Source organism: Heptranchias perlo, chromosome 16, assembly GCF_035084215.1.
Source record: "Heptranchias perlo isolate sHepPer1 chromosome 16, sHepPer1.hap1, whole genome shotgun sequence".
NCBI lineage: Eukaryota > Metazoa > Chordata > Chondrichthyes > Hexanchiformes > Hexanchidae > Heptranchias > Heptranchias perlo.
The window spans coordinates 48,609,635-48,636,437 of record NC_090340.1 but is presented as its reverse complement, the minus strand read 5'-3'; the positions used below and the strand labels follow the sequence as shown (position 1 = coordinate 48,636,437).

At 42.3% G+C, this 26,803-nt stretch overlaps 1 protein-coding gene across 1 annotated transcript; it reads right to left on the bottom strand.

Annotated features, from left to right (window-relative positions):
- LOC137333761 (glycine cleavage system H protein, mitochondrial-like) lies at positions 1–25,628 on the bottom strand. The gene is made up of 5 exons (XM_067998091.1): positions 25,445–25,628; positions 20,016–20,095; positions 11,845–11,908; positions 9,288–9,419; positions 1–1,852 (listed from the first exon to the last, which is right to left on the bottom strand). Exons 1-5 carry the CDS (start codon positions 25,584–25,586, stop codon positions 1,755–1,757), a joined length of 516 nt encoding a protein of 171 aa, XP_067854192.1. The 5' UTR covers positions 25,587–25,628; the 3' UTR covers positions 1–1,754.
- Between the last annotated feature and the right edge of the window lie 1,175 nt (positions 25,629–26,803).

Here is a 26,803-nt window from a genome sequence, read left to right as displayed (position 1 = left end):
TTTTCAGATATTTCATTTTAATTTAGAAATTTTTATTATGATATCCATCTAATTAACAAATGACCAAATTAACAATATTGCTATGTCAGATACAATCCTTAAGTTCTAAATTGGAAAGTCTCCATTCCTGGATTTACCTTCTGTTGCATGCACACATACTTTCCAGTTTAAAAAAAGTGTTCAACCAAGAGTTTACTTGGAAGATGTAGAGATTCTTTAAATTTCCTTTATTGAAGAGAACATCCAGAATCCTCCAATATACTCAATTTCTAGCTATCTCGGTCAGTGTTTGATCCAAAAAAAAAATTCACAAAGCAGTACAGATTCACAAAGCAGTGCTGGGACTCAGGGGAAAAAGACATATGCCGTTTACTCCCCACTGTTCTTTCTACACAGAAAAACATTGCCTAATTACAAACTTTTTCTATATCATTTATTAGTCATTTATTAACCAAATACATTGACGTGTGTGTAACTACAAACTTTGTGAGGGACAAAACTGGATACCTTCATAGGTTTTCCCACAAATTAATGCAATTCCCACAAAACATTGAGCATTTCTAGACAGCTGTCATACACTTAGGTTAATGCATTAGTACCTAACTTCTGTGCACAAACAATCTTGGACCTTTTTAATCTTTATCATAGATATGACTTATACTCCTATAAAAGTCCCATGAGTAGTAGAAATTGTAAGTTTAAATTAATAACTATTTGTGCCCCCCCTCACCCCAACAAAAAACCTAAAGGTTTCAATTTTAATTTGCTAAATGTATAATATTCCAGCTGAGGTTACTCTATCTTCAGAATTATCCTTACAATATGAAGCAGCCCTACTTCTTTAGAATATATGCTGCAGTCTATGAGACTCATTTATATGACATCTTAAATGAGAAGTAAAAATCACCATACCTAGAAACATGGAAATGTGGTACAAATGTACAAACCACAATAAAATTGGTGCACATATTGTCATTTCCCATGTACTGTATTATGTTCCTTGTATTATTCTCTACAAACATTTGTAGATCTCAAAATGGCAGATGTCCAAATCGGTACTTAACAAATATGAAGCATTGCATTATAGAAACTGAATGAACCAAGATCATTTGCTATTATAAAATGAGCAAGTGTAGACTTTGTATTGACTGTACAATGCAGATAGAACCACAAAATACAACAGCTGTGGGGTTTTCCAGTTGGGTCTGTTTTATTACCAATTAGCCATCTGCCATTAAATTGTGGTTTAATCTGTAGAAAAATGGCTAGAAAAACTGAGGCCATTTTAAAAGTGAACATCATGGCTTTCAATAGGACACAATAACCTGAAAATAATAAAAAAAAACTTCACAACATAGCTGTAGTATCAATCACTGGTCAAAAACAGACCTTGTCATGATTTCAGTGCCATACCGACCAACTTTATACATTATTGACTAGTTTCATTGTATCAAGTAAAAATTTGAAGTTAATTACAACCCTACTGTTGAGTGGTTAAAAATTTAAGATATTGTTCATCTTTCAATTGCTGAGATATTGCAAAACTGGAAGGATTGTGTAGGTTAAGTGTCATTTTTAGGAATCTCATCTATTTCCATTATAATGGCTAATTTAAGAGGGTCACATCGAAGTGCACTCCTTATAAATTACTCTTGCTTTTTAAACCAGGGGTCTTAGTACACAACCCATCACTCTCACTGCTAAAGTACACAGGAACAGACGTGCAATTTTTATTGCTAGGAATGAAGAGCAACTCAGTCTTCAATGGACTTTAGGAATTTCTCATAAGCCTCTTCGTCCATCAGCTCATCAACTTCAGCAGGATTATCCAGTGCCATTTTAATAAGCCAACCTGTCAAGAGAAACCACCAGGTCACTATATCAAAAATCCTACACAAGTTGCTACTTTCACAATAAATTTTGCCTCACATAAAAAAAAATGAAATATCTAACATATAACTAATATCCAGGTATTTCATTTCCTAAGTTACTTGAGAACTACATGTTAAGGCTATTTTGGAATTTTTTGGAAGAAATTTAGAAATTTATGTTAGATTAACTTCGGGTCTATTTAAATCAAATGATTTTTCTTGCAGAAAACATACAGTAACGCTTTAAGATTCCCAAAAATGATTTAATTAAAGAAAAAAGAACCTTCGTTCAATTTCTTGTCAATAAAATATAGGCCAAAATTTGAAGTTACTTAAAAACGATTCCATTATCTAAAGAAAATAAGCACTTTTAATACTGCATGGCTACACAATTTTCCAGAAACTATCCCACATAATCTGCCTGAAAAAAACAAAATAAAAGCACATTTAAGTTGTTCTGGAGAGAGCAATGTCAACAGAAATCACCTTTCTTTATTACCAATGAGTTGTCTTGCAACTACTAGATTGTGGGCTTCTCCACTTCCTATCGATGTCTGGAGTTTTATTAGTGTTAATAAATAATTCACTAGGGTGATTAATGATCTACCAATTAGTAAAATTTCTAACTTACATCTCTATAGCATTACTCATATATAGAACAAGAAAAGTGTTTTACAGGATAGAAAATACAAGGAGTCTTCAAACTGGAGGAAGAAAGGAAGTAGCAAAGCAATGGGTTTTAGGGAGGGAGCTTTGGATGGCAGGGGCATAGCGGCTGAAAAACAGGCCTCTGAAAGTGGAGCAGGGAACGAAGAGTAAACCAGTGTTGCATAGTAGAGGTTGTAAACAAAACAGCCACTAGAGGAAATCAATGAGGTAATGATTGGAGCATTGGGTAAACATTGGGGCAAGCCAAGGATCCTAAAATCAATTTGGCAGGGCACAGGGAACCAATGGAGCTTGGCAAAGACAGGATGATGGGAGTGTGCGATTTTGTGCAGGTGAGAATTTGGGTTGTAGAATTCTGAATGAGTTGGAGTTTGGGGAGGGTTGAAGTGGAGAGATCAGCAAAGGAAGCAGTGAAAATACTGGAGTAATAAATGACAAGAAGAGAGTTGGGGGGGCGGGGCGAGAAAGAGGTAGGGCAGAGGCAGCCAATGTTTTGGAGGTGAAAAGAAAATAGTCTTAGTATGGGATTGGATATGGATTGAGCAGTGTGCCAAGATTCTACACCTCTGGACTCAACCTGAGGTGGCAACCAGGGATGTTAATGGAGTCAAGTTAGAGGCATGTAGGTGCTGGTAGAAGTTGAAGGGGAAGGATTTGGGTGAGTCGATATTAAGCTGAAGGAAATTTCAGCTCATCCGGGTTTGAATCTTGGATAGTTAAGAGAGTGTAACTGTAGCTTTGAGATTGATGGAGGAGGAGCAACATAGAGTCGTGAATCACCATCATACATGTGGAAGCTGACCCTGTGCTTCACAGATGGAAAACATAAATTATAACAAAAAATGGATCAAGGATGGAACCCGGAGGAATACAAGAGGTGACTGTGAACATGGGAGGAGAAACTGGGGCCAATTTCTATAGTTTGCTCTACTGGTGACGGTATCTTGCACACTGGCCATGCATATTGGGGAACAGTAGGCATGCTACCCATGATTCTCTGTCCATTATGCCTCTCCACTGATCACCGGAATTCAGAAAATTACCCCTGTACTGTCTACAACGTGACCTTGAGAAAGCAGCAAGACAGAAGTGAATTGTAGAGGAGGTTGGAGTGATTGATAGTCCCAAAGGCAGCAGAGAAGTCCAGGAGAATGAGAGACATCAAGCTTTGGTCACAGTTAGACAGGGTGCTGTTTGTGATTTTGACCAGCGGAGCCTCAACATCGTGGTTGGAAAGGATGTTGAATTGGAGGGTTTGGAACAAGTATTGATGGGATAGAATTTGGAAAGCAACAATGCATTCCAGGACTTGAGAGAAAAGGGAAGATTGTGGATAATGCAGTAGTTGGAAAGAATGGAGGAGTGGAGTGTGTTTTGCAGGGTGGAAGAAAGTATAACAAGTGGTGCTGAGGGAGGTAGGAGAGGTGCCTGAAGACAGACAGGTTAATGACGTCTCAGAGCATAGGATGAGGAGAGGAATCAGAAACGTGGCTAAGAAGGGATCAAAGGAACAGGATAAAGACTGTGGGAAGTGACAGAGGAGAAAGGATGATGGCCAGATAGATTGCAATGCTCCAGAGTAAAAATACTTAATTAGAGGAGGGCCAATTTCAGTGGGTTGAGAATGGATCTGGCCCGGGTAAATTGGAATCAAAGATTGGCAGGCAAAACTGTAATTGAACAATGGGCGGCCTTTAAAGAGGAGATGGGTTGGGTACAGAATAGGCTTTATTTGCCCTATCATTCCCACGATGGGGAAAGATAGGGCAAATAAAGCCAGAGCTCCCTGGATGAATAAAGAGGTAGAGAGTAAGATGATGGCAAGAAAGTAAGATGACAGTTGTCAGATGTCAAGTTGATAATAGAAGTGAAAACCAGACTGAATATAGAAAGTTCAGAGGGGAAGTGAAAAAGGAAATAAGAGGTGCAAAGAGAGAGTATAAGAATAGACTGGCAACTAACATAAAGGGGAATCCAAAAATCTTCTATAGGTATATAAATAGTAAACGGGTAGTAAGAGGAGGGGTGGGGCCGATTAGGGACCAAAAAGACCTACGCATGGAGGCAGAGGTTCTAAATGAGTACTTTGTATCTGTCTTTACCAAGGAAGAACATGCTGCCAAAGTCACAGTAAGAGAGGAGGTAGTTGAGTTACTGGATGGGCTAAAAATTGATAAAAAGGAGGTACTAGAAAGGCTGGCTGTACTTAAAGTAGATAAGTCACCAGATCCGAACGACATGCATCCGAAGTTGCTGAGGAAATTGAGGGTGGAAATTGTGGAGGTTCTGGCCATAATCTTCCATGGAGATGGAGAAGCATGGAGATGGCAAAAATGCTGAACAAATATTTTGTTTCAGTCTTTACGGTAGAGGACACCAAGAATATCCCAACACTGGACAAACAGGGGGCTCTGGGGGGGGGGGGGGGGGGGAGGGGAGGAGCTAAATTCGATTAAAATCACTAAGGAATTGGTACTCAGTAAATTAATGTGACTCAAGGCGGATCAATTCCCTGGACCTGATGGCTTACATCCTAGGGTCTTGAGGGAAGTGGCAGTAGGGATTGTGGATGCTTTGGTAATAGTTTTCCAAAATTCTCTGGACTCGGCAAAGGTCCCGGCAGATTGGAAAACTGCTAATGTAACACCCTTATTTAAAAAGGGTAGTAGGCAGAAGGCTGGAAATTATAGACCAGTTAGCCTAACATCTGTGGTGGGTAAAATTTTGGAGTCTATTATTAAGGAGACAGTAGCGGAACATTTGGATAAACATAATTTAATAGGACAAAGTCAGCATGGCTTTATGAAGGGAAAGTCATGTCTGACAAATTTGCTTGAGTTCTTTGAGGACATAACATACAGGATGGATAAAGGTGAACCAGTGGACATAGTGTATTTAGACTTCCAGAAGGCATTCGACAAGGTGCCACATAAAAGATTATTGCTCAAGATAAAGAATCACTGGATTGGGGGTAATATTCTGGCATGGGTGGAGGATTGGTTATCTAACAGGAAGCAGAGAGTTGGGATAAATGGTTCACTCTGGGACTGGCAACCAGTAGCCAGTGGTGTTCCGCAGGGGTCGGTGCTGGGTCCCCAACTCTTTACAATCTATATTAACGATTTGGAGGAGGGGACCGAGTGTAACATATCAACGTTTGCAGATGATACAAAGATGGGAGGGAAAGTAGAGAGTGAGGAGGACATAAAAAACCTACAAGGGGATATAGACAGGCTGGGTGAGTGGGCAGAGATTTGGCAGATGCAATACAATATTGGAAAATGTGAGGTTATGCACTTTGGCAGGAAAAATCAGAGAGCAAGTTATTAGCTTAATGGCGAGAAACTGGAAAGTACTGCAGTACAAAGGGATCTGGGGGTCCTAGTGCAAGAAAATCAAAAAGTTAGTATGCAGGTGATCAAGAAGGCCAACAGAATGTTGGCTTTTATTGCTAGGGGGATAGAATATAAAAACAGGGAGGTATTGCTGCAGTTATATAAGGTATTGGTGAGACCGCACCTGGAATACTGCATACAGTTTTGGTGTCCATACCTAAGAAAAGACATACTTGCTCTCAAGGCAGTACAAAGAAGGTTCACTCGGTTAATCCTGGGGATGAGGGGGTGGACATATGAGGAGAGGTTGAGTGGATTGGGACTCTACTCATTGGAGTTCAGAAGAATGAGAGGCGATCTTATTGAAACATATAAGATTGTGAAGGGGCTTGATCGGGTGGATGCGGTAAGGATGTTCCCAAGGATGGGTGAAACTAGAACGAGGGGGCATAATCTTAGAATAAGGGGCTGCTCTTTCAAAACTGAGATGAGGAGAAACTTCTTCACTCAGAGGGTAGTAGGTCTGTAGAATTTGCTGCCCCAGGAAGCTGTGGAAGCTACATCATTAAATAAATTTAAAACAGAAATAGACAGTTTTCTCGAAGTAAAGGGAATTAGGGGTTACGGGGAGCGGGCAGGAAATTGGACATGAATTTAAATTTGAGGTTAGGATCAGATCAGCCATGATCTTATTGAAATGCGCAGCAGGCTCGAGGGGCCGATTGGCCTACTCCTGCTCCTATTTCTTATGTTCTTATGTTCCAGTCAGCCTTAGATATGGGGGTGGCGCCAGAGGACTGGAGAACTGCAAATATTACACCCTTGTTCAAAAAAGGGTGCAAAGATAAACCCAGCAACTACAGGCCAGTCAGTTTAACCTCAGCAGTGGAGAAACTTTTAGAAACGATAATCCAGAACAAAATTAACAGTCACTTGGTCAAGCGTGGATTAATTGAGGAAAGCCAGCACGGATTTGTTAAAGGCAAATCGTGTTTAACTAACTTGATAGAGTTTTTGATGAGTTAACAGAAAGGGTTGATGAGGGCAATGTGGTTGATGTGGTGTATATGGACTTTCAAAAGGATAAAGTGCCACATAATAGGCTTGTCAGCAAAGTTGAAGCCCATGGAATAAAAGGGCAGTGGCAGCATGGAAAGAAAATTGGCTAAGTAATTGGAAACAGAGAGTAGTGGTGAATGGTTGTTTTTCGTACTGGAGGAAGGTATACAGTGGTGTTCCCCAGAGGTCGGTATTAGGACCACTGCTTTTCTTGATATATATTAATGACTTGGACATGGGTGTACTGGGCACAATTTCAAAATTTGCAGATGACACAAAACTTGGAAGTGTAGTGAACAGTGTAGTGATGGACTTCAAGAGGACACAGACAGGCTGGTGGAATGGGCGGACATGTAGCAGATGAAATTTAACGCAGAAAAGTGTGAAGTGATACATTTTGGTAGGAAGAATGAGGAAAGACAATATAAACTAAATGGTTAAATTCTAAAAGGGGTGCAAGAACAGAGAGGCCTGGGGTATATGTGCACAAATCGTTGACGGTGGCAGGGCAGATTCAGAAAGCGGTTAAAAAAGCAAACGGTATCCTGGGCTTTATAAATAGAGGCATAGAGTACAAAAGCAAGGAAGTTACGATGAACCTTTATAAAACACTAGTTCAGCCACAACTGGAGTATTGTGTCCAATTCTGGGCACTGCATTTTAGGAAGGATGTGAAGGCCTTAGAGAGGGTGCAGACAAGATTTACTAGAATGGTTCCAGGGATGAAGGACTTCAGTTTCCTGGATATACTGGAGAAGCTGGGATTATTCGCCTTAGAGCAGAGAGGGTTGAGAGAAGATTTGATAGAGGTGTCCAAAATCGTGAGGGGTCTAGACAGGGTAGAGAGAGAAACTGTTCCCATAGGCAAAAAGGTCAAAAACCAGACAAAGATTTAAGGTGATTGGCAAAAGATCCAAAGGTGACATGAGGAAAAACTTTTTTTACGCAGCGAGTGGTTATAATCTGGAATGCACTGCCTAAAGGGGTGGTGGATGCAGATTCAATCATGGCTTTCAAAAGGGAACTGGATAAGTACTTGAAGGGAAAAAATTTACATGGCTACGGGGAAAGGGCAGGGGAGTAGGACTAGCAGGATTGCGACAGGCCGAACGGCCTCCTCCTGTGCTGTAACCACTCTATTACTCTACTCTTTCTCGTTCTGTATATTCCTATGTAAACAATCAGCCCGATCAAGGTGGCTGGGATTTAAAGGGTGGTGAGGGATTTGGAAGAGACAGCGGCAGTTGAGCTCATGGCTTTTACTTAGGAAAAAGAAATCCCTGAGTTCCTCGAGTTTGGGGTTTGAGGTCATAATTGAGAATGCAGTCGCGAGAAGTTGGCAGAAATAGCTTCTGGTGGAGAAGAACAGTTAATAGTTGTTTCTGCTCTCCAGGATTATCTTAGATTAGTATGAAGGATTTGACAATGCAAGGGCTTGCAGCGGTCATGCCATATGTAGTAATGGAAAGCCAGTCTGGTTACTTGTGAAGTGAATTCACATGGACGCAGGGCCACAGAGATGGCTGTTTTCTACCAGTGGAGTAGTGCAGATGGAAGGCTATCTAATTAGAAACTAATGAGAACAAGCATGTTGACTGTGAAGGCCTAAAGTTCTGGAGATCAACACAGGAATTGGTGACTCCTTCATTAGTTGAGTAGACAAGGACAAGAGCAAAACAATCTATATCAGCTTTTTGTTAATTTTATTCCCATATGTATGAAGTACAGTGAAACCTTTATTATCTACCATGTTAGAAGAGACCTTTCTGGTGGTAAATGGAAATTGGCAGATAATTAACAGTCTTCAAATTTTAGTCTTGCACATATAATATAACAGCACCCTATGCACAAGAATGAGAGAAGTACAATAAAATTACAAACTTAATTTAGAGCTATGAAGTTAGAGATTAGTGTTAACGGGCTGCACTGTGAGGCAATGTCTCATGCAAAGCTTTGTTCCGAGAAAATTCTGGCAGATAACGGAGATTCCACTACAACGTGAAGCCACCTTTAAGGATAATTAATTGAAATACTTTCACTCATGCCCAACGCCCAAATGATTTCTGGCATAATTTTAAAAACACTGAATAATTATATTTGAAATAAGTCAGTAACAAAATCATGCTAATTACAATAACACCAGTCACTTTTATCACCAATTCCATATCACTGTCAATGAAAATAGATACCCTAGTTTCTAGCCCACTAGCTAGTCCCTAGCCAACCCCCCAAATTTTTTTATCATCATTAGGCTTTCCGTCACTTTAGCTTGAAATCATAGAAAGTAGTTTCAGCGTATTGCGAAGTGTAAACCTCTTTGCTTCTGAAAGCTTGTTACTAATAACTCACATACCTTCTCCATAACAAGATTTATTGACTAGTCCTGGATTGTCAGCAAGAGCCTTATTTACATCAGTTATCTCTCCAGTCAGAGGTGAATACAATTCACTAGCAGCTTTCACACTTTCCAGAGCACCAAACTCATCTGAGAAAAGAATGTTTAATATATAAAGAAACTGCCACACAATATACTTTGCACAGTATTTACAATTATTTTTTGAAAACTTTCAAACTGTTTATAACAACTGACAACAGTAATATCTTTGTATCAAGTCAAAAGTTCAACATTTTATTTATGCCATGGAAGTGGCTGGCAATAATACTTTATACTAGTTGAGTAAACGCTTTGATTTTACGCTTATTAGGAGCTACTGAAGGGCTATCTTGGCATCTGTACAATGGAGGAAGGATAGAAACAATACAAGGCTGTTGGAACATGTCTATGTGAGTTTAAGCTGCTTTCATCATGTCTACTTTGCTGGACTATTTAGTTTTTACTATAAGACATACTGGTACAATGCTCATTCGACACAGGTATAATACTGATTTGTTAGCCAAAGACGTCAAAATATAGTTATGCAACAGTTGCATAATGCCACTGAAATGAACTGCATTTCCTCTGCTGTTAACGTCAAAGCAAAATAAATTAGTATGCCATAAATTTCCAGTACTTGGACCATTTACTTGTTTCAAGGAAGTGCAGAATATGTTCAACAATGCATTCAGACAAATGCCATTGCATTCTTTTATCGATAGCCTCCTTAGGTTGCACCATCCAGAGACACAATGGGCTCAATTTTCAAATGGAGCCGGGAAGGGGGCGGGGGGCCCAATTTGAGGACGGGAAATCCATTAGTATGGGTTTCCGGGACTGTGGATGTCCAAAGGGACTTAGGGGTTCAGGTACATAGATCATTGAAGTGTCATGAACAGGTGCAGAAAATAATCAAGAAGGCTAATGGAATGCTGGCCTTTATATCTAGAGGACGAGAGTACAAGGGGGCAGAAGTTATGCTGTTGCTATACAAAACCCTGGTTAGACCGCATCTGGAGTACTGTGAGCAGTTCTGGGCACCGCACCTTCGGAAGGACATATTGGGCCTTGGAGGGAGTGCAGCGTAGGTTTACTAGAATGATACCCGGACTTCAAGGGTTAAGTTACGAGAAGAGATTACACAAATTGGGGTTGTATTCTCCAGAGTTTAGAAGGTTATGGGGTGATCTGATCGAAGTTTATAACATATTAAGGGGAACGGATGGGGTGGATAGAGAGAAACTATTTCCGCTGGTTGGGGATTCTAGGAGTAGGGGGCACAGTCTAAAAATTCAAGCCAGGCCTTTCAGGAGCGAGATTAGAAAACATTTCTACACACAAAGGGTGGTAGAAGTTTGGAACTCTCTTCCGCAAACGGCATTTGATACTAGCTCAATTGCTAAATTTAAATGTGAAAGAGATAGCTTTTTGGCAACCAAAGGTATTAAGGGATATGGGCCAACGGCAGGAAACGGAGCTAGATCACAGATCAGCCATGATCTTATCAAATGGCGGAGCAGGCACGAGGGGCTGAATGGCCTACTCCTGTTCCTATGTTCCTATTTTGAAGTTAGGATGTCTTTTTTTTTAATCGGTTTCCTGTCCGACTGACTGGCTGATTGACAGGTCTCAGTCGGATGGGAGACCAGCCAGGGAGAGGACGTCTGCAGGTAAGTCTTTGTTTGCATGGAGGGTGGGCAAGGGCACATGGGTCATGAGTCATGCGGGATGGGATTGGGGGTCAGTCCCGGGGGGAGGGGGAAAAGAGCAGGATCCGTTTCATCGCGGGGGGCGGAGTTGGAGCGGGAGGATCTGGGTCGGGGGGGGTGGGGGGGGAGGAAGTTGGGTCGGTGCAGGTAGGCTTGCTAGGCCTGGGGGAAGCACTCCTGCTCCTCCAGACCCACAAGCTGTGACTTTCTAGGCACTTACCTGCAGACTTGGGCCTTCTCACCTCCTTTCACAAGGCGTAAAACAGAAGGCCCGGGAAACCAGGCCCCCTGGGGTTGAAATGGGGTATTAGTTAAAAATGGCGGCCTGGAAAAGTTTTAAGGCCCGACCCGCCTCCTGGGAGCGGGTTGGCTGCCCTTCCCTCGTCCCGCCCCCGTGAAAACCGGAAACGGGCGGGTCCGAAATGGTGGCAAATGGCAATGCCCCCCCGCCACCCCCAACCCACCCATTTTTTACTTTAAAAATCGAGCCCATTAACTCGATGTGCTAACCCTCTTTCAATTGCTTGTGCCTTATTTGTATTTTGCATTCTCCTTTCAAACAGTCTTGCCATGCCATGCATCTTTCCTAGTCAAGAGGAGAGACTGAAGATGTGTTTCCAGGCCTCTGTCAATGTTGCTCTTCAATCAGGCACTCAGAGGTACAAGAGAGCAGTCCAGTATGACTGGCCACGAGTTTCCTGCTTGGTATTGGCAAGTATTGGGGAAGCTTTACATTCAAATCCACCTAACCTAATCAGTTGAGTTTTTTGTTTAAGATTTGCTCAGGTTATATGCTTAAGACAATGTAAAACAAAGTCAATACTTACCCAATTGGTTCAACTTTGTGCCGATTTCTGGCAAACCACAATATACAACATCTCCTAATGCTTCCTAAAGACAAAAACAATAGTCTGAATTACTGTGCACCAAGATCTTTAGCACTCATTTAGTAAAGATTTTTCAATTGTGCAAAAAGCTGACAGATGCACTTCTGTAACTTCAGAACTGTAGCCAGAACATGGAATTATTTTGAAAAGTATTTATATCTAAAATATTAAAAATCTTGCATCTGCACACATTTCCTGTCCAACATCTTCCATTATAAATCCCTATGTCCACATTTATAATGAAAACAGCCTATGTAAACTTGTTACACCAATTACACTCTTCCATCAGTGGTGGAGATGCCTCATCACTACCACTGGCAGAAGGGATTTAAACATGAGGATGAAAATTTTAAATTGGAGGCGTTGGATAACCGGGAGATAATGTCGATTAGCAAGGACAGGAGAGACGGTTGAGCAGGACTTGGTGCAGGATAGGATACGGGCAGTAGAGTTTTGGTTGAGCTGCAGTTTACAAAGCATGGAGGATTGGAGGCTGGCCAGGAGAGCATTGGAATAAACAAGTCTGGAGATGGCAATGGCATGGATGAGAATTTCAGCAGCAGATGGCCGAGGCAGGGGAGGAGTTTGGCAATGTTACAGAGGTGAAAGTAGGCAGTCTTTGCAATGGAGATGTTATGGGGTTGGAAGCTCAGCTCGAATAGGTCACCAAGGTTGCAAACAGTCTGGTTCAACTGGAGGCAGTGGCCATGGAAGGGGATGGAATCAGTTGCAAGGGAACAGAGTTTCTGGTGGGAACTGAAGATGATGGCTTTGGTCTTCCCAATGTTTAACTGGACAAAACTGGATGTTGGCCAAGCAGTTTGACAGCATAGAGGCAGTGAAGCGCCTTGGGAGGTGCTACATTAATGCAGCTCCTTTAATGTATTGTTGCTGTTGATGTCGCCGAGAAAGATTCAAACATGGAGGTGCAGGAAAGATGGGAGGTGACAACAAGTTATAGGACTTCAGAGAAGAGAGAGAGATTGGCGATGAAGCAGTAGTTTGCAAGGACAAAGAGGTTGAGGGTGGCTTTGAAAGGGAGGGGGAAGAGTATCTGAGGAAAGGGAAGCATTTACAATGTCAGCTAAGATGGGAACCAGAAGGGTAAGTTGGGTGGTCAGCAGTTTAATGGAAATGGGGTCGAGGGAGCAGAGGTTAATCTGAGATGAGCTCAGAGAGAGCATGAGGGGAGATAGAGAGAATAACTAGAGAAAGATGCAGGTTCAGGGCTAGGGCAGTAGGGAGCCTGGGGGGATGGGAGAGTGTAAAGGTCTTACTGAGGATAAGCATATCAAAGGTGGACATCAGGGGTGGTTGAGCAGATCCATTCACTTTGTGCAAATCAGTGAATAATGAGAGATCATGGAAACTTGTGTGTCTGATTTTAAACACCCAGATCCGTGACCGAAACTTAATATTTGAAGAGGTAAATTGTACATAAGGATGTTTATTGACTCATAGACAGACCTTTAAAAGTAAAGCATTTGGCAATGCAATTTATCAAACTGAGAATCAATGGTCCAATTTAAAGTATAATTTTAAATTAACCCAAATAAGGTTCTCCCCCCGCGCCCCCCCCCCCCTTTCCAAGCTTGTTGCCAAGCTCATCTAGAAATGAAGCCAGGCACAGAAGGCAGGCAAGCAACATAGTGGACAATGATGAAGTACCCCTTGCATTTCATGAAATATAAATATACATTTGAAACAAAAGAAAACCATATTGTTTGTATAAACAGACATTATGGACCAAATGACCATCACGTGCTGTAATTCCCATTATTTAATAAATAGTGAATGCAACAACTAGTTACAATTGTAACAAAGCCCTTGGTAACATTTGCAGATAAAACTGCATTCACTGATCATCTTCAACAACTTTGCTAAAAACTGAGTGTTTGATTTCAAAAAAGAAACGAAGAGTTGAAAGGAAGTAGGTGAGAACATTGCAGAAGCCCTAACTATAATCTTCCAAAGTTCTCTCGATTCAGGAACCGTTCCTTTAGATTGGAAAATTGCACGTCACTCCACTATTTAAGAAAGGTGAGAGAGGGAAACCAGGGAATTAGTGACCAGTTAGCCTAACATCTAATGTGGGGAAACTACTAGAGTCTATAATTAAGGATAGAGTGACAGAACACCTTGAAAATTTTCAGCTCATCAGAGAGCGCCAGCATGGATTTGTAAAGGGTAGGTCATGCCTGACAAACCTGATTTAATTTTTGAAGAGGTGACTAAAGAGGAGATTTGATAGAAGTGTTCAAAATCATGAAAGGTTTAGGTAAAGTAATTTTTTTTTCATTCGTTCACGGGATGTGGGCGTCGCTGGCGAGGCCAGCATTTATTGCCCATCCCTAATTGCCCTTGAGAAGTTGGTGGTGAGCCGCCTTCTTGAACCGCTGCAGTCCGTGTGGTGACGGTTCTCCCACAGTGCTGTTAGGAAGGGAGTTCCAGGATTTTGACCCAGCGACAATGAAGGAACGGCGATATATTTCCAAGTCGGGATGGTGTGTGACTTGGAGGGGAACGTGCAGGTGGTGTTGTTCCCATGTGCCTGCTGCTCTTGTCATTCTAGGTGGTAGAGGTCGCGGGTTTGGGAGGTGCTGTCGAAGAAACCTTGGCGAGTTGCTGCAGTGCATCCTGTGGATGGTGCACACTGCAGCCACAGTGCGCCGGTGGTGAAGGGAGTGAATGTTTAGGGTGGTGGATGGGGTGCCAATCAAGCGGGCTGCTTTATCTTGGATGGTGTCGAGCTTCTTGAGTGTTGTTGGAGCTGCACTCCTCCAAGCAAGTGGAGAGTATTCCATCACACTCCTGACTTGTGCCTTGTAGATGGTGGAAAGGCTTTGGGGAGTCAGGAGGTGAGTCACTCGCCGCAGAATACCCAGCCTCTGACCTGCTTTCGTAGCCACAGTATTTAGATGGCTGGTCCAGTTAAGTTTCTGGTCAATGGTGACCCCCAGGATGTTGATGGTGGGGGATTCGGCGATGGTAATGCCGTTGAATGTCAAGGGGAGGTGGTTAGACTCTCTCTTGTTGGAGATGGTCATTGCCTGGCACTTATCTGGTGCGAATATTACTTGCCACTTATGAGCCCAAGCCTGGATGTTGTCCAGGTCTTGCTGCATGTGGGCTCGGACTGCTTCATTATTTGAGGGGTTGCGAATGGAACTGAAAACTGTGCAGTCATCAGCGAACATCCCCATTTCTGACCTTATGATGGAGGGAAGGTCATTGATGAAGCAGCTGAAGATGGTTTGGCCGAGGACACTGCCCTGAGGAACTCCTGCAGCAATGTCCTGGGGCTGAGATGATTGGCCTCCAACAACCACTACCATCTTCCTTTGTGCTAGGTATGACTCCAGCCACTGGAGAGTTTTCCCCCTGATTCCCATTGACTTCAATTTTACTAGGGCTCCTTGGTGCCACACTCGGTCAAATGCTGCCTTGATGTCAAGGGCAGTCACTCTCACCTCACCTCTGGAATTCAGCTCTTTTGTCCATGTTTGGACCAAGGCTGTAAAGAGGTCTGGAGCCGAGTGGTCCTGGCGGAACCAAAACTGAGCATCGATGAGCAGGTTATTGGTGAGTAAGTGCCGCTTGATAGCACTGTCGACGACACCTTCCATCACTTTGCTGATGATTGAGAGTAGACTGATGGGGCGGTAATTGGCCGGATTGGATTTGTCCTGCTTTTTGTGGACAGGACATACCTGGGCAATTTTCCACATTGTCGGGTAGATGCCAGTGTTGTAGCTATACTGGAACAGCTTGGCTAGAGGCGCAGCTAGTTCTGGAGCACAAGTCTTCAGCACTACAGCCGGGATGTTGTCGGGGCCCATAGCCTTTGCTGTATCCAGTGCACTCAGCCGTTTCTTAATATTACGTGGAGTGAATCGAATTGGCCGAAGACTGGCTTCTGTGATGGTGGGGATATCGGGAGGAGGCCGAGATGGATCATCCATTCGGCACTTCTAGCTGAAGATGGTTGCAAACGCTTCAGCCTTGTCTTTTGCACTCACGTGCTGGACTCCGCCATCATTGAGGATGGGGATGTTTGCAGAGCCTCCTCCCCCCGTTGGTTGTTTAATTGTCCAGCACCATTCACGACTGGATGCTGCAGGACTGCAGAGCTTTGATCTGATCCGTTGGTTGTGGAATCGCTTAGCCCTGTCTATAGCATGTAGTCCTGAGTTGTAGCTTCACCAGGTTGGCACCTCATTTTTAGGTACGCCTGGTGCTGCTCCTGGCATGCTCTTCTACACTCCTCATTGAACCAGGGTTGATACCCTGGCTTGTTGATAATGGTAGAGTGAGGAATATGCCAGGCCATGAGGTTACAATTTGTGCTGGAATACAATTCTGCTGCTGCTGATGGCCCACAGCACCTCATGGATGCCCAGTTTTGAGCTGCTAGATCTGTTCTGAATCTATCCCATTTAGCACGGTGGTAGTGCCACACAACACGTTGGATGGTGTCCTCAGTGCGAAGACGGGACTTCATCTCCACGAGGACTGTGCGGTGGTCACTCCTACCAATACTGTCACGGATAGATGCATTTGCGACAGGTAGATTGGTGAGGACGAGGTCAAGTAAGTTTTTCCATCATGTTGGTTCGCTCACCACCTGCCGCAGGCCCAGTCTAGCAGCTATGTCCTTCAGGACTCGGCCAGCAGTGGTTCTACTGAGCCACTCTTGGTGATGGACATTGAAGTCCCCCACCCAGAGTACATTTTGTGCCCTTGCTACCCTCAGTGCTTCCTCCAAGTGGTGCTCAACATGGAGGAGGACTGATTCATCAGCTGAGGGAGGACGGTAGGTGGTAATCAGCAGGAGGTTTCCTTGCCCATGTTTGACCTGATGCCATGAGATTTCATGGGGTCCAGAGTCAATGTTGAGGACTCCCAGGGCCACTCCCTCCTGACTGTATATCGCCACCTCTGGTGGGTCTGTCCTGCCGGTGGGACAGGACATACCCAGGGATGGTGATGGAAGAGTCTGGGATGTTGGCTGAAAGGTATGATTCTGTGAGTTTGGCTATGTCAGGCTGTTGCTTGACTAGTCTGTGGGACAGCTCTCCCAATTTTGGCACAAGTCCCCAGATGTTAGTAAGGAGGACCTTGCAGGGTCGACTGGGCTTGGTTTGCCGTTGTCGTGCCCGGTGCCTAGTGGTCCGATACCGGGTGGTCCGTCCGGTTTTATTCTTATTATGACTTTTTGTAGCGAGATTTTACAACTGAGTGGCTTGCTAGGCCATGTCAGAGGGCAATTAAGAATCAACCACATTGCTGTGGGTCTGGAGTCACATATAGGCCAGACCGGGTAAGGACGGCAGGTTTCCTTCCCTAAAGGACATTAGTGAACCAGATGGGTTTTTTTGACAATCCGGTAGTTTCATGGCCATCATTACTGATACTAGTATTTTAATTCCAGATTTTTATTTAATTAATTGAATTTAATTGATTGATTGAATTTAAATTCACCAGCTGCCGTGGCGGGATTTGAACTCATGACTCTGGATTTTTAGTCCAGGCCTCTGGATTACTAGTCCAGTAACATAACCACTATGCTACCGTACCCGTAAATGAAGAGAAACTGTTTCCGTTGACAGAAGGGTCAAAAACCAGAGGACACAGATATAAGGTGATTGGCAAAAGAACCAAAGACAACATAAGAAAAAACTTTTTTACGCAGCAAGTAGTTATGATCTGGAATACGCTGCCTACAAGTGTGGTGGAAGCAGATTCAATCGTGGCTTTCAAAAAGGAATTGGACAAATACTTGAAGGGAGAAAATTTGCAGGGCTACTGGGAAAGAGCAGGGGAATGGAACTAACTGGATTGTTCCTACAAAGAGCCGGCACATGCTCGATGGGCCGAATGGCCTCCTTCAGTGCTGTACCCATTCTATTTTTCTAAGTAGTGGACAGAGGAATGTCTATAGATGTTTATATGGACTTCCAGAAGGCATTCGATAAAGTCCCTCATAAGAGACTGTTAGCTAAAGTTGAAGTTCATGGAACTGAGGGCAAATTATTGACCTGGTTAGGAAACTGGTTGAAAGGCAGGAGACAGAGAGTAGGGATAATGGGCAGGTAATCAAAGTGACTAGTGGTGTCCTACAGGGATCTGTGTTGGGGCCTCAGCTATTCATTGTATTTATTAACGACTTAGATGACGGGATAGACAGTCACATATCCAAGTTTGACGATGAAATAAACATAGGCACCATTGTAAGCAGTGTAGCAGGAAGCATAAAATTACAGAGAAATATTAATAGATTAAGTGAATGAGCAAAACTGTGGCAAATGGATTTCATTGTCAGCAAGTGTGAGGTCATCCACTTTGGACCTAAAAAGGATAGATCAGAGTACTTTCTAAATGGTGAAAAGCTCAAAACAATGGAAGTCCAAAGAGACTTAGGGGTCCATGTACATAGATCATTAAAATATCATGGGCATGTACAGGAAATAATCAAAAAGGCTAATGGAATGCTGGCCTTTATATCTAGAGGACTAGAATACAAGGGGCTAGAAGTTATGATACGGCTATAAAAAGCCTTGGATGGACCACACCTGGAGTACTGTGTTCACTTCTGGACACCTCACCTTAGGAAGGATATAATGGCCTTGGAGGGAGTGCAGCGTAGATTTACTAGAATGATACTGGACTCCAAGGGTTAAATTACAAGGAGCGATTGCACAAACTAGGGCTGTATACTCTGGAATTTGGAAGATTAAGGGGTGATTTGAACAAAGTTTTCAAGGTATTAGGGGAAACTGATAGGGTAGATGGAGAGAAACTATTTCTGCTGGTTGGGGAGTCTAGGACTAGGAGACATAGCCAGACAGGATGGTTCCCTCCCAGTCGGCGAACACTTCAGCAGTCAAGGACATTCAGCCACCGATCTTCGGGTAAGCGTTCTCCAAGGCGGCCTTCGAGACACAAGACAACGCAAAATCGTCGAGCAGAAATTGATAGCCAAGTTCCGCACCCATGAGGACGTCCTCAACCGGGATCTTGGGTTCATGTCGCGCTACACGGAACCCCACCAGGGGAAAAAAGTTATCTGTTTTTAATACAACTGGTCATTCTCTCTCTTTCTCTTCCTTTCGGATGTTTCTCTCTCTCTCTTTGGTTCTGGCTGTTTGTATATTCAGTTGTCTGGGGTATCTAAGGTTTCTCTGTCTGAACACTATTCAATTCATTTGATGGCCTTGATAACGGGCAGTTGGAAAGATTATCTGTAATCACCAGGCATTGTTCTATGACTATATATGTGGTAATTTTCAATGAATCTCGACACTCACCTGACGAAGGAGAAAGCCTCCGAAAGCTTGTGATTTTCAAATAAAACTGTTGGACTATAACCTGGTGTTGTAAGATTCCTTACATTTATCCATGTTTAAAGTTAGGCTTAAAGCCAACAGTAGGACCCTTGTCTCCATAAACTTCAACGATGTAAGTATAAAATTCATTAAGTAGAATAGCCTATTTGCTGTACTGAAAATGACATGTTTAAAACTTGATGTTGAAGATATTAATTTTTCTGTCCAAGATATTTTGTTTGCAGCCGAGTGGTAATATCCATCTTACAATACTAGTTCTTCCAAGCCACCTACTGTTTTAAACAGACAGTGCTCATATAGAAGCAATATTTGAAACAACTAATTTAATTTTTGAAAGAAATTCATATTTCAACCAGCTATAACAAAATTATTACAGAATTTTTGCAAAAACATAAGCTTTTAAAAAAACATTTAACAAGTCTGAATTTTATTTTTAAGGACTCTACTACAACAGTGCTTGCCCACATTCATGCCAATAAAGATAATTCACACAATGGCAAATTACAACAATTTCACATGAAGGAGATGCAAAGCTTATAAGCACTGATATTGAAGTGAACCTTGGTCCCACTGATGATAAACATCAGGACTAAAAATTGATTAGGAAAAGCTGATCCTACAACACAAAAATTGAGCAATGGACTAAGTCCAAAAACATTCAAGCGGAGCTTGTGCACTTAAAACCACGACAGCTAGTATCACTGGAGTTCAAAAGTGAAGGATTGATACAAGAATTATACTGGATGGTAATAAAAAAGTACCCACCTGAGCATAATTGCTAATGCCCACTGTACCAATTCCATTTTCAACTGTTACCCATTCATGTTTGTCTGTAAACTTGCGAGCTGGAATGGTATATTTTTACATAATCAGCCAACATCAAATACAATTCAAAGGTTTTATCTAAGGTTTGGCAATCTATACAATATTAATGTTTACATATTCATATACAGCTTGATCTTTATTGAAGCTATGAATTGCTGACCAAGCAATTTACTTCAGATACTGCACCATATCTAATATAAATCATAAACCAAAGTATCCAAATGGTGCCACACATTAGTCTAGTGTCAGGACTCAAATAAAGGACAATATATTTTTTACACAGTAAGACCAAAAGGGACATGTTCATTTTCATTTCTAGCCTTGTGCATGTGAAAACTCCTTTGTTCCATAGTCCCATTCTGTAATTTACACCCATCAAAACTCAGCCCTCAAACTGCAGTATGGCGTCATAATGTAACATTTGAGGTATTACATTAACAAGTACAAAACAATGTTAAATCCCAATCAGCAGTGGCAATGAACATAAACAGGACTAAATACCAGTTACTTTTAAAAGTAATCTGCACTAATCAGGTGTCACTTGAAATTAGCTTTTGCTGCTACTTCATTCTCAGTCAATTTTATCATATCTGTTTTAAACAAAATAAATCAAAAAGTAAAACAAAATACAGCAAGTTCCCTCAGGTGAAGATGGATTCAGAGACAATGTGAAACTGATTAACACAAAACAAATCTTATGTACACAATGGTAACATTTTCAACCCTCAGCCTTTAGCATACACTCCACAGATAAGTATTCACTATACACATCCTCATATTCAATACAACCCGAGTTAGAGAAGACAGACCATTTCTAATCCTTGGTTCATTTTTAATGTCTAGATCACCAGAGGTTACATCAGATAAAGAGGCTTGTAGGCATTATGCGCCACTGGGTATTCTTAATACATTCCTTACATCTTAAGCTGAAGAGACCCTGAACTGTTATTTTGTTTAGCACAACCTGAAGGCCCTCAATGTAGCTACTCAATTGGGTGCCCACATTTATGTATCTGTCTCCATGTTCTTAATTTGTCTATCCTGCAGCTATCTTTTTTACTTAATGTTTCTATTTCTCCTCTGCAACTCTCTTTTCTCTTCCTCTACTACTTGACTTCTATCCAGATAACTAGTTTGAAAATAGTCTACTCCTGATAATTCAGTTGTTTTGTGATAAAACTTGAACTATCCAATAATTTGAATTAAACAATGTAAAGAATGCAGCAAAATAGGAAGTTGGTGGTAAAAAATAAATAAATCAGATAATTTGAATTAAGTATAGACTGCAGTGTTAACTCTGTACTTGCCTATCTGAAGAATACACACCATGCTGGGATGCATACTCACCAGTGGGGTAGAAGAGTTGAAATGGAGACTATAATCTTAAATAGTCTTCAAATCAGCAATCCAATTGATGTTGGTCTTTTCTGCCTGCAATCTCAACAAGAAACTTCTTGACCAGATCTAAAACCTCCCTTCCTATAATAGCATGTGATACAATTTTAAGTACTTAAAAAAGGTATCTGGCCATTTAATATCACATCTGTTAAAACAACTTAATTCTGACTGCAGGCACTTAACCATACTACATCCTTCAATTCCCACTTTGGCACAGCTTCTTGTTTAGTTATACATTTGGATTAAGCCATTGAAAGGCATTGGAGGAATGAAGATATTATGGAGCAAGGGACATCTTCAGAATACCAAGTTCTTGCCTATCCATTGAATAGTATTAGGTATGCAGCATAAAGAACGATCCAGTATGTGTTGCACTGATAAACTACTCAAAGAATCAAAGCTGTGGAACACACGGGAGATCTGCTAGTATACATATTAAAGATCTGCGTAGGTATGTACTTTCTGCAAATATCACACTTACTCCCTGTAAAGTTTTCTTAACATGCTTGGTTGTCAAGCATAAAACTAGCCTATGTGTTACGCCTATCTCTCATTCTCCAGTACAGTGGTGTGGTCCTCCAATGTGCTGTGACATTGAACGATAGAATGTGAGTATACACACCAATTACCCAAATAATCAGATCTTTACTTAAAATGGGCAGCTCATCCCAAACTATTAGTCACACTGAAGATGCTCAAAAGACTAACTGAGACATGGGCACGTTGGAGCTTTATCCCGCTATACCAGAATAATAGCAGTGCCTCCAAAACTCTACATACTGAGTTCCCAGTACAATTGTGGGGAGTTACTGGGCAGAGGCAAGCCATCACTACAAAATGAGAAAAAGAAAAGTTGGAGGAAGGTTGCTCTTACACATCTCATAACAGGTGGTTTAGCAGAGGCCTGGGAGCAGATCATGTACCTGCTCCCTCAGCCAGGGACACCACATGGCATAGAAAACCCAAGAAAAGGACTCACAAGAAACTATCTTAAGGCAGCTTCACCCTGAAACCATGTTGGAGCTTTATCCCGCTATACCAGAAAAACAGCAATACCTCCAAAACTCCACATACCAACAACCAACAAACTAAATAGTGCACATGGCCAAAATTAGGAAGGGAGAAATGCAATGACAAACAGCAAGCATATTACAGAGACATGATCACATTTTATCCATCAGGTCAAGTAGGCGCCCAATATATTGTACTTTGTTTATATTGTTTAACTGAACCCAGATGACACTAGACTCGGAAATGTAGTAAAAAATGTGGAGGATAGTAACAGGCTTCATGAGGACATAGACAGACTGGTGAAATGGGCAGACTCATGGCAGATGAAATTTAACGCAGAGAAGTGTGAAGTGATGCATTTTGCTCGGAGCAATGGGGAGAGACAATATAAACTAAATGGTACAATTTTAAAGGGGGTGCAGGAACAGAGAAACCTGGGGATGCACATACACAAATCTTTGAAGGTGGCAGGACGAGTTGAGAAGTCTGTTAAAAAGGCATATGGGATCCTGGGCTTTATTAATAGAGGCATGGAGTATAAAAGCAAGGAAGTTATACTAAACCTTTATAAAATGCTGGTTAGGCCTCAGCTGGAGTATTGTGTTCAATTCTGGGCACCAGACTTTAGGAAGGATATCAAGGCCTTAGAAAGGATGCAGAAGAGATTTACTAGAATGGTACCAGGGATGAGGGACTTCAGTTATGTGGAGAGACTGGAGAAGCTGGGGTTGTTCTCCTTAGAACAGAGAATGTTAAAGGGAGATTTGATAGAGCTATTCAAAATCATTAAAGGTTGTGACAGAGTAAATAAAGAGAAACTGTTTCCAGTGGCAGAAGGATCGATAACCAGAGGACACAGATTTAAGGTGATCAGCAAAAAAGCCACAGGCAACATGAGGAAACAATTTTTAACGCAGCGAGTTGTAATGATCTGGAATGCACTGCCTGACAGGGTGGTGGAAGCAGATTCAATGGTAACTTTCAAATGGAATTGGATAAATACTTGAAGGGAAAACATTTGCAGGGCTATGGGGAAAGAGCAGGGGAATGGGACTAGTTGGATAACTCGTTCAAAAAGCCAGCACAGGCACAATGGGCTGAATGGCCTCCTCCTGTGCTGTACCTACTATGACTACTTTCCCAAAAAACGGTACACTTGGGCCAGGATCTCAACAAAATAATTGGTAACCTATTTCCGGCTCGGTCACTATCAGTCTCCAACCAGCTGCTAAACTGTTGGAGGTAGATTTGCCCAATCATTTACTCTCTTATCCACAAGCTTCCACCTCCAACAGGTTTACTGAAATTCACAAGTTACGTTCCTTCCTGAACACATCTAAGCACCCATATCTTACCAATATTGTTACAGCATGAAGTTATACCGTCACGCCACTTAAATCAGACATTTGAGGTTAGGATCAAAATTTTTGTACTTAAGAGCTAGCATCAAGAATGCTACATAATATAAGTGAGAGGGAATTACTTGGATACATTATGTATGATAGCTGCTGAGGCTGTTTCCCATGGCTGGAGAGTCTAGAACTAGAGGGCATAGTCGTAGGTTAAGAGGTCAGCCATTTAAGACTGAGATGAGGAGGAATTTCTTCACTCAGAAGGTTGTGAGTCTTTGGAATTCGCTACCCCAGAGGACTGTGGATGCTGAGTTGTTGAATATATTCAAGGCTGGGATAGACAAATTTCTAGACACTAGGGATATGGGGATCGGGCAGGAAAGTGGAGTTGAGGTCGAAGATCAGCCATGATCTGAATGAATGGCGGAATAGGCTCGAGAGGCCATGTGGCCTATGCCTGCTATTTTTTATGTTCTTATACACTTGAATCAAAATTGTGCCCTATCCAGTATATATTTATCTAAAGTAAACAGTATTTTCCTTCTCTGATGTGTTTAAAGAAAATAAGCAATTTCTACTGCCTGACTGTGGGTTGCATCGCTTATAGTAATTAAAATAATTTTCACATTAAAAAATGTCAAGAGGCTACTCTTATAAGGACTGTAACATTATACCACGTAATGCTCAATGTATTATTCTGCTACTAAAGCACAGCGGTGTTTAGCTAATAGTGTTCCTTTATCATATGGCATTATTGCTGTATCCTCCTGGGTCAATTGGAGATTTATTAAACTTAGGCAAATCTTCCAGTCAATTAGGGGTTAGAGCAAATTTAGTTTTTTAAAAATATACTTTTTAAAGTGTTAATCCTTATTTAGTTAGGAAGTATTTTGTCAATGAAGTTTGTCCATACTTTTGGACAGACCCATCCCAAAACTTTGCCTAAATATTTCAGTGCTTGTGATATGAAACTTTCATTTGCACACCAGTCACCAAATGCACAGATAAAGAGTTATTAAGTGCACCTGGTATGAAAGTCTACGCAGCTGAGGAGGGATCCAGTCTGAAGGGGACACTCAGATCAGAGGGCAACTGAAAGGACACAGTGCGTTACATATGACTTTCCACAGAGGATAACGCAGCCATTAAGGTCGATGACATTTGATTTTCAAAAAAAAAATTCATTTCAAAAAACTCTTACCTCGGTGACAGAAAGTTTATGTGAGAAGCATTCGGACACGTTACTTGCTTTTCATTACGAATACAGCAGCAAACAGAACCAACCTGACCAACAGTGGCGCGACCCAGGAGTTGGCTTCTCACCTTAATCGTTCTGGTCGCCCGCCAACCCTAATTAGGAAAACCGCTACAACAACTCGCACATTAAAAAAAAAATCGAATCATGAGGAAAATACACGTTCAAATCAGGCCCGGCTTTGCAAATATAGATAGGTTTACGGCATTTTCGGTTTAGATTTTAAAACGATAAGTTGCATTCATGACCCCGGCTGACTTTGTCGCCCCGCTTAACTTACTGCTGCCTCCCTCCCCTCCCCTCCCCTCCAAATACAAAACAAAAACAAGGGGTTTGTACGAGGAAGAACGCACCGGAGAGGGCCGGCCTGGCGGTGCTCAGGCTCCGGAGCGGCCCAGCGATCCGTACCGTCCTATGCGAAGGCTGCCAGGTGGCCGTGGAGTGGAGGCAGAGGGAAGCGACCACTCGCAAATTCGAAACGCACCTCAACGCCATCTTTGCAAAGCAGAAAGTGAGCGCGAGCGGATGGGGCGGCGCGAGAGGAAGAGCCCCGGGAGGAGGGGGGGGGGGGGGGCGGATCTGCCACTGTGCGCCAGGAGACTGGGTCTGTGCAATGGGACTTGTTGCATGGGAAGGATGCCCGTGTACTTTCGGTTCGCTGCACGGGGGAAGCTGTCAGCCAACATCGGTGCGCTGGGAGACCATACGGTCGGATGGTTGTCGCACGGCACCGCGACTGGATGCAGTGTCGGTCGTGTGTGCACTCTCGCCTATCGAGTTAGATGGTGGTGGGAGTCGAGTCCCACCACCAGAGACTTGAGCGGATGATCCCAGGCTGTCACTCCCGGTGCAAAAAAAAAGAAAGAAACCATGGGAAGTGCTGCAGGTGCCATCTTTCGGATGAGCTTTTTAAAACTGGAGGCCCAGTCTGCCCCTCTCAGGTGCACGCAAGAGATGAGTTTATTCAAAGAAGAGCAGGGTAGTTTTCCCTGTGTTGACCTATTCTTGGAGGTTTGATCACTGTTTTTAAACGTTACTGCATCTACCTTTGTTGAGTGTCTCACGATCACCAAACCCTGAATAAAATATTTCACTTTTTGTTTTGTAGTGAGATGAATAACATAACTTATAAATCAAAGAAAGAACACAAAAAAATAGAAAGATTTAAGGATAGGTAATGTTTAAATAGAAATTACTTGTGATGTTTCTACATTATCGACTGCAATATGAAACACCAAGTAAATTCCAATGATTCAACAAATATTGATATAAGTAACTTCTAACTGAAGTTTTCATACAATTTTGTGACTTTTTACAGTACACAGCAAGTTATAAAAATAATAAATAAAACCAAAACCAAACCTAATTCAATTGTCTGACTCCCACACCCCAACGCTGAAGCCCAACTTCAGGGAGGTGAGACTCAGTCTTTCAGGGAGCAGCACCACTGCCTGACTCCTGTAATAAAACACATTACACAACAGCGCACATCACAGGCTGGCAAGAACTCTCTCTCCCTCCAGTTTGTGTTTCTCCCTCCCCGTTTGTTTCTCTCTCCCTCCCTCTCCAGTCTGTGTTGTTCTCCTTCCCTTCCCCAATTTGTGTTTCCCCTCCCTCACAGTTTGTGTTGCTCCCTCTCTTCCCCTTCTCCCCCAGTTTGTGTTGCTCTCTCAGGATTCATGGAGTTTCCAGATGATTTCCGTTGGCCTTGA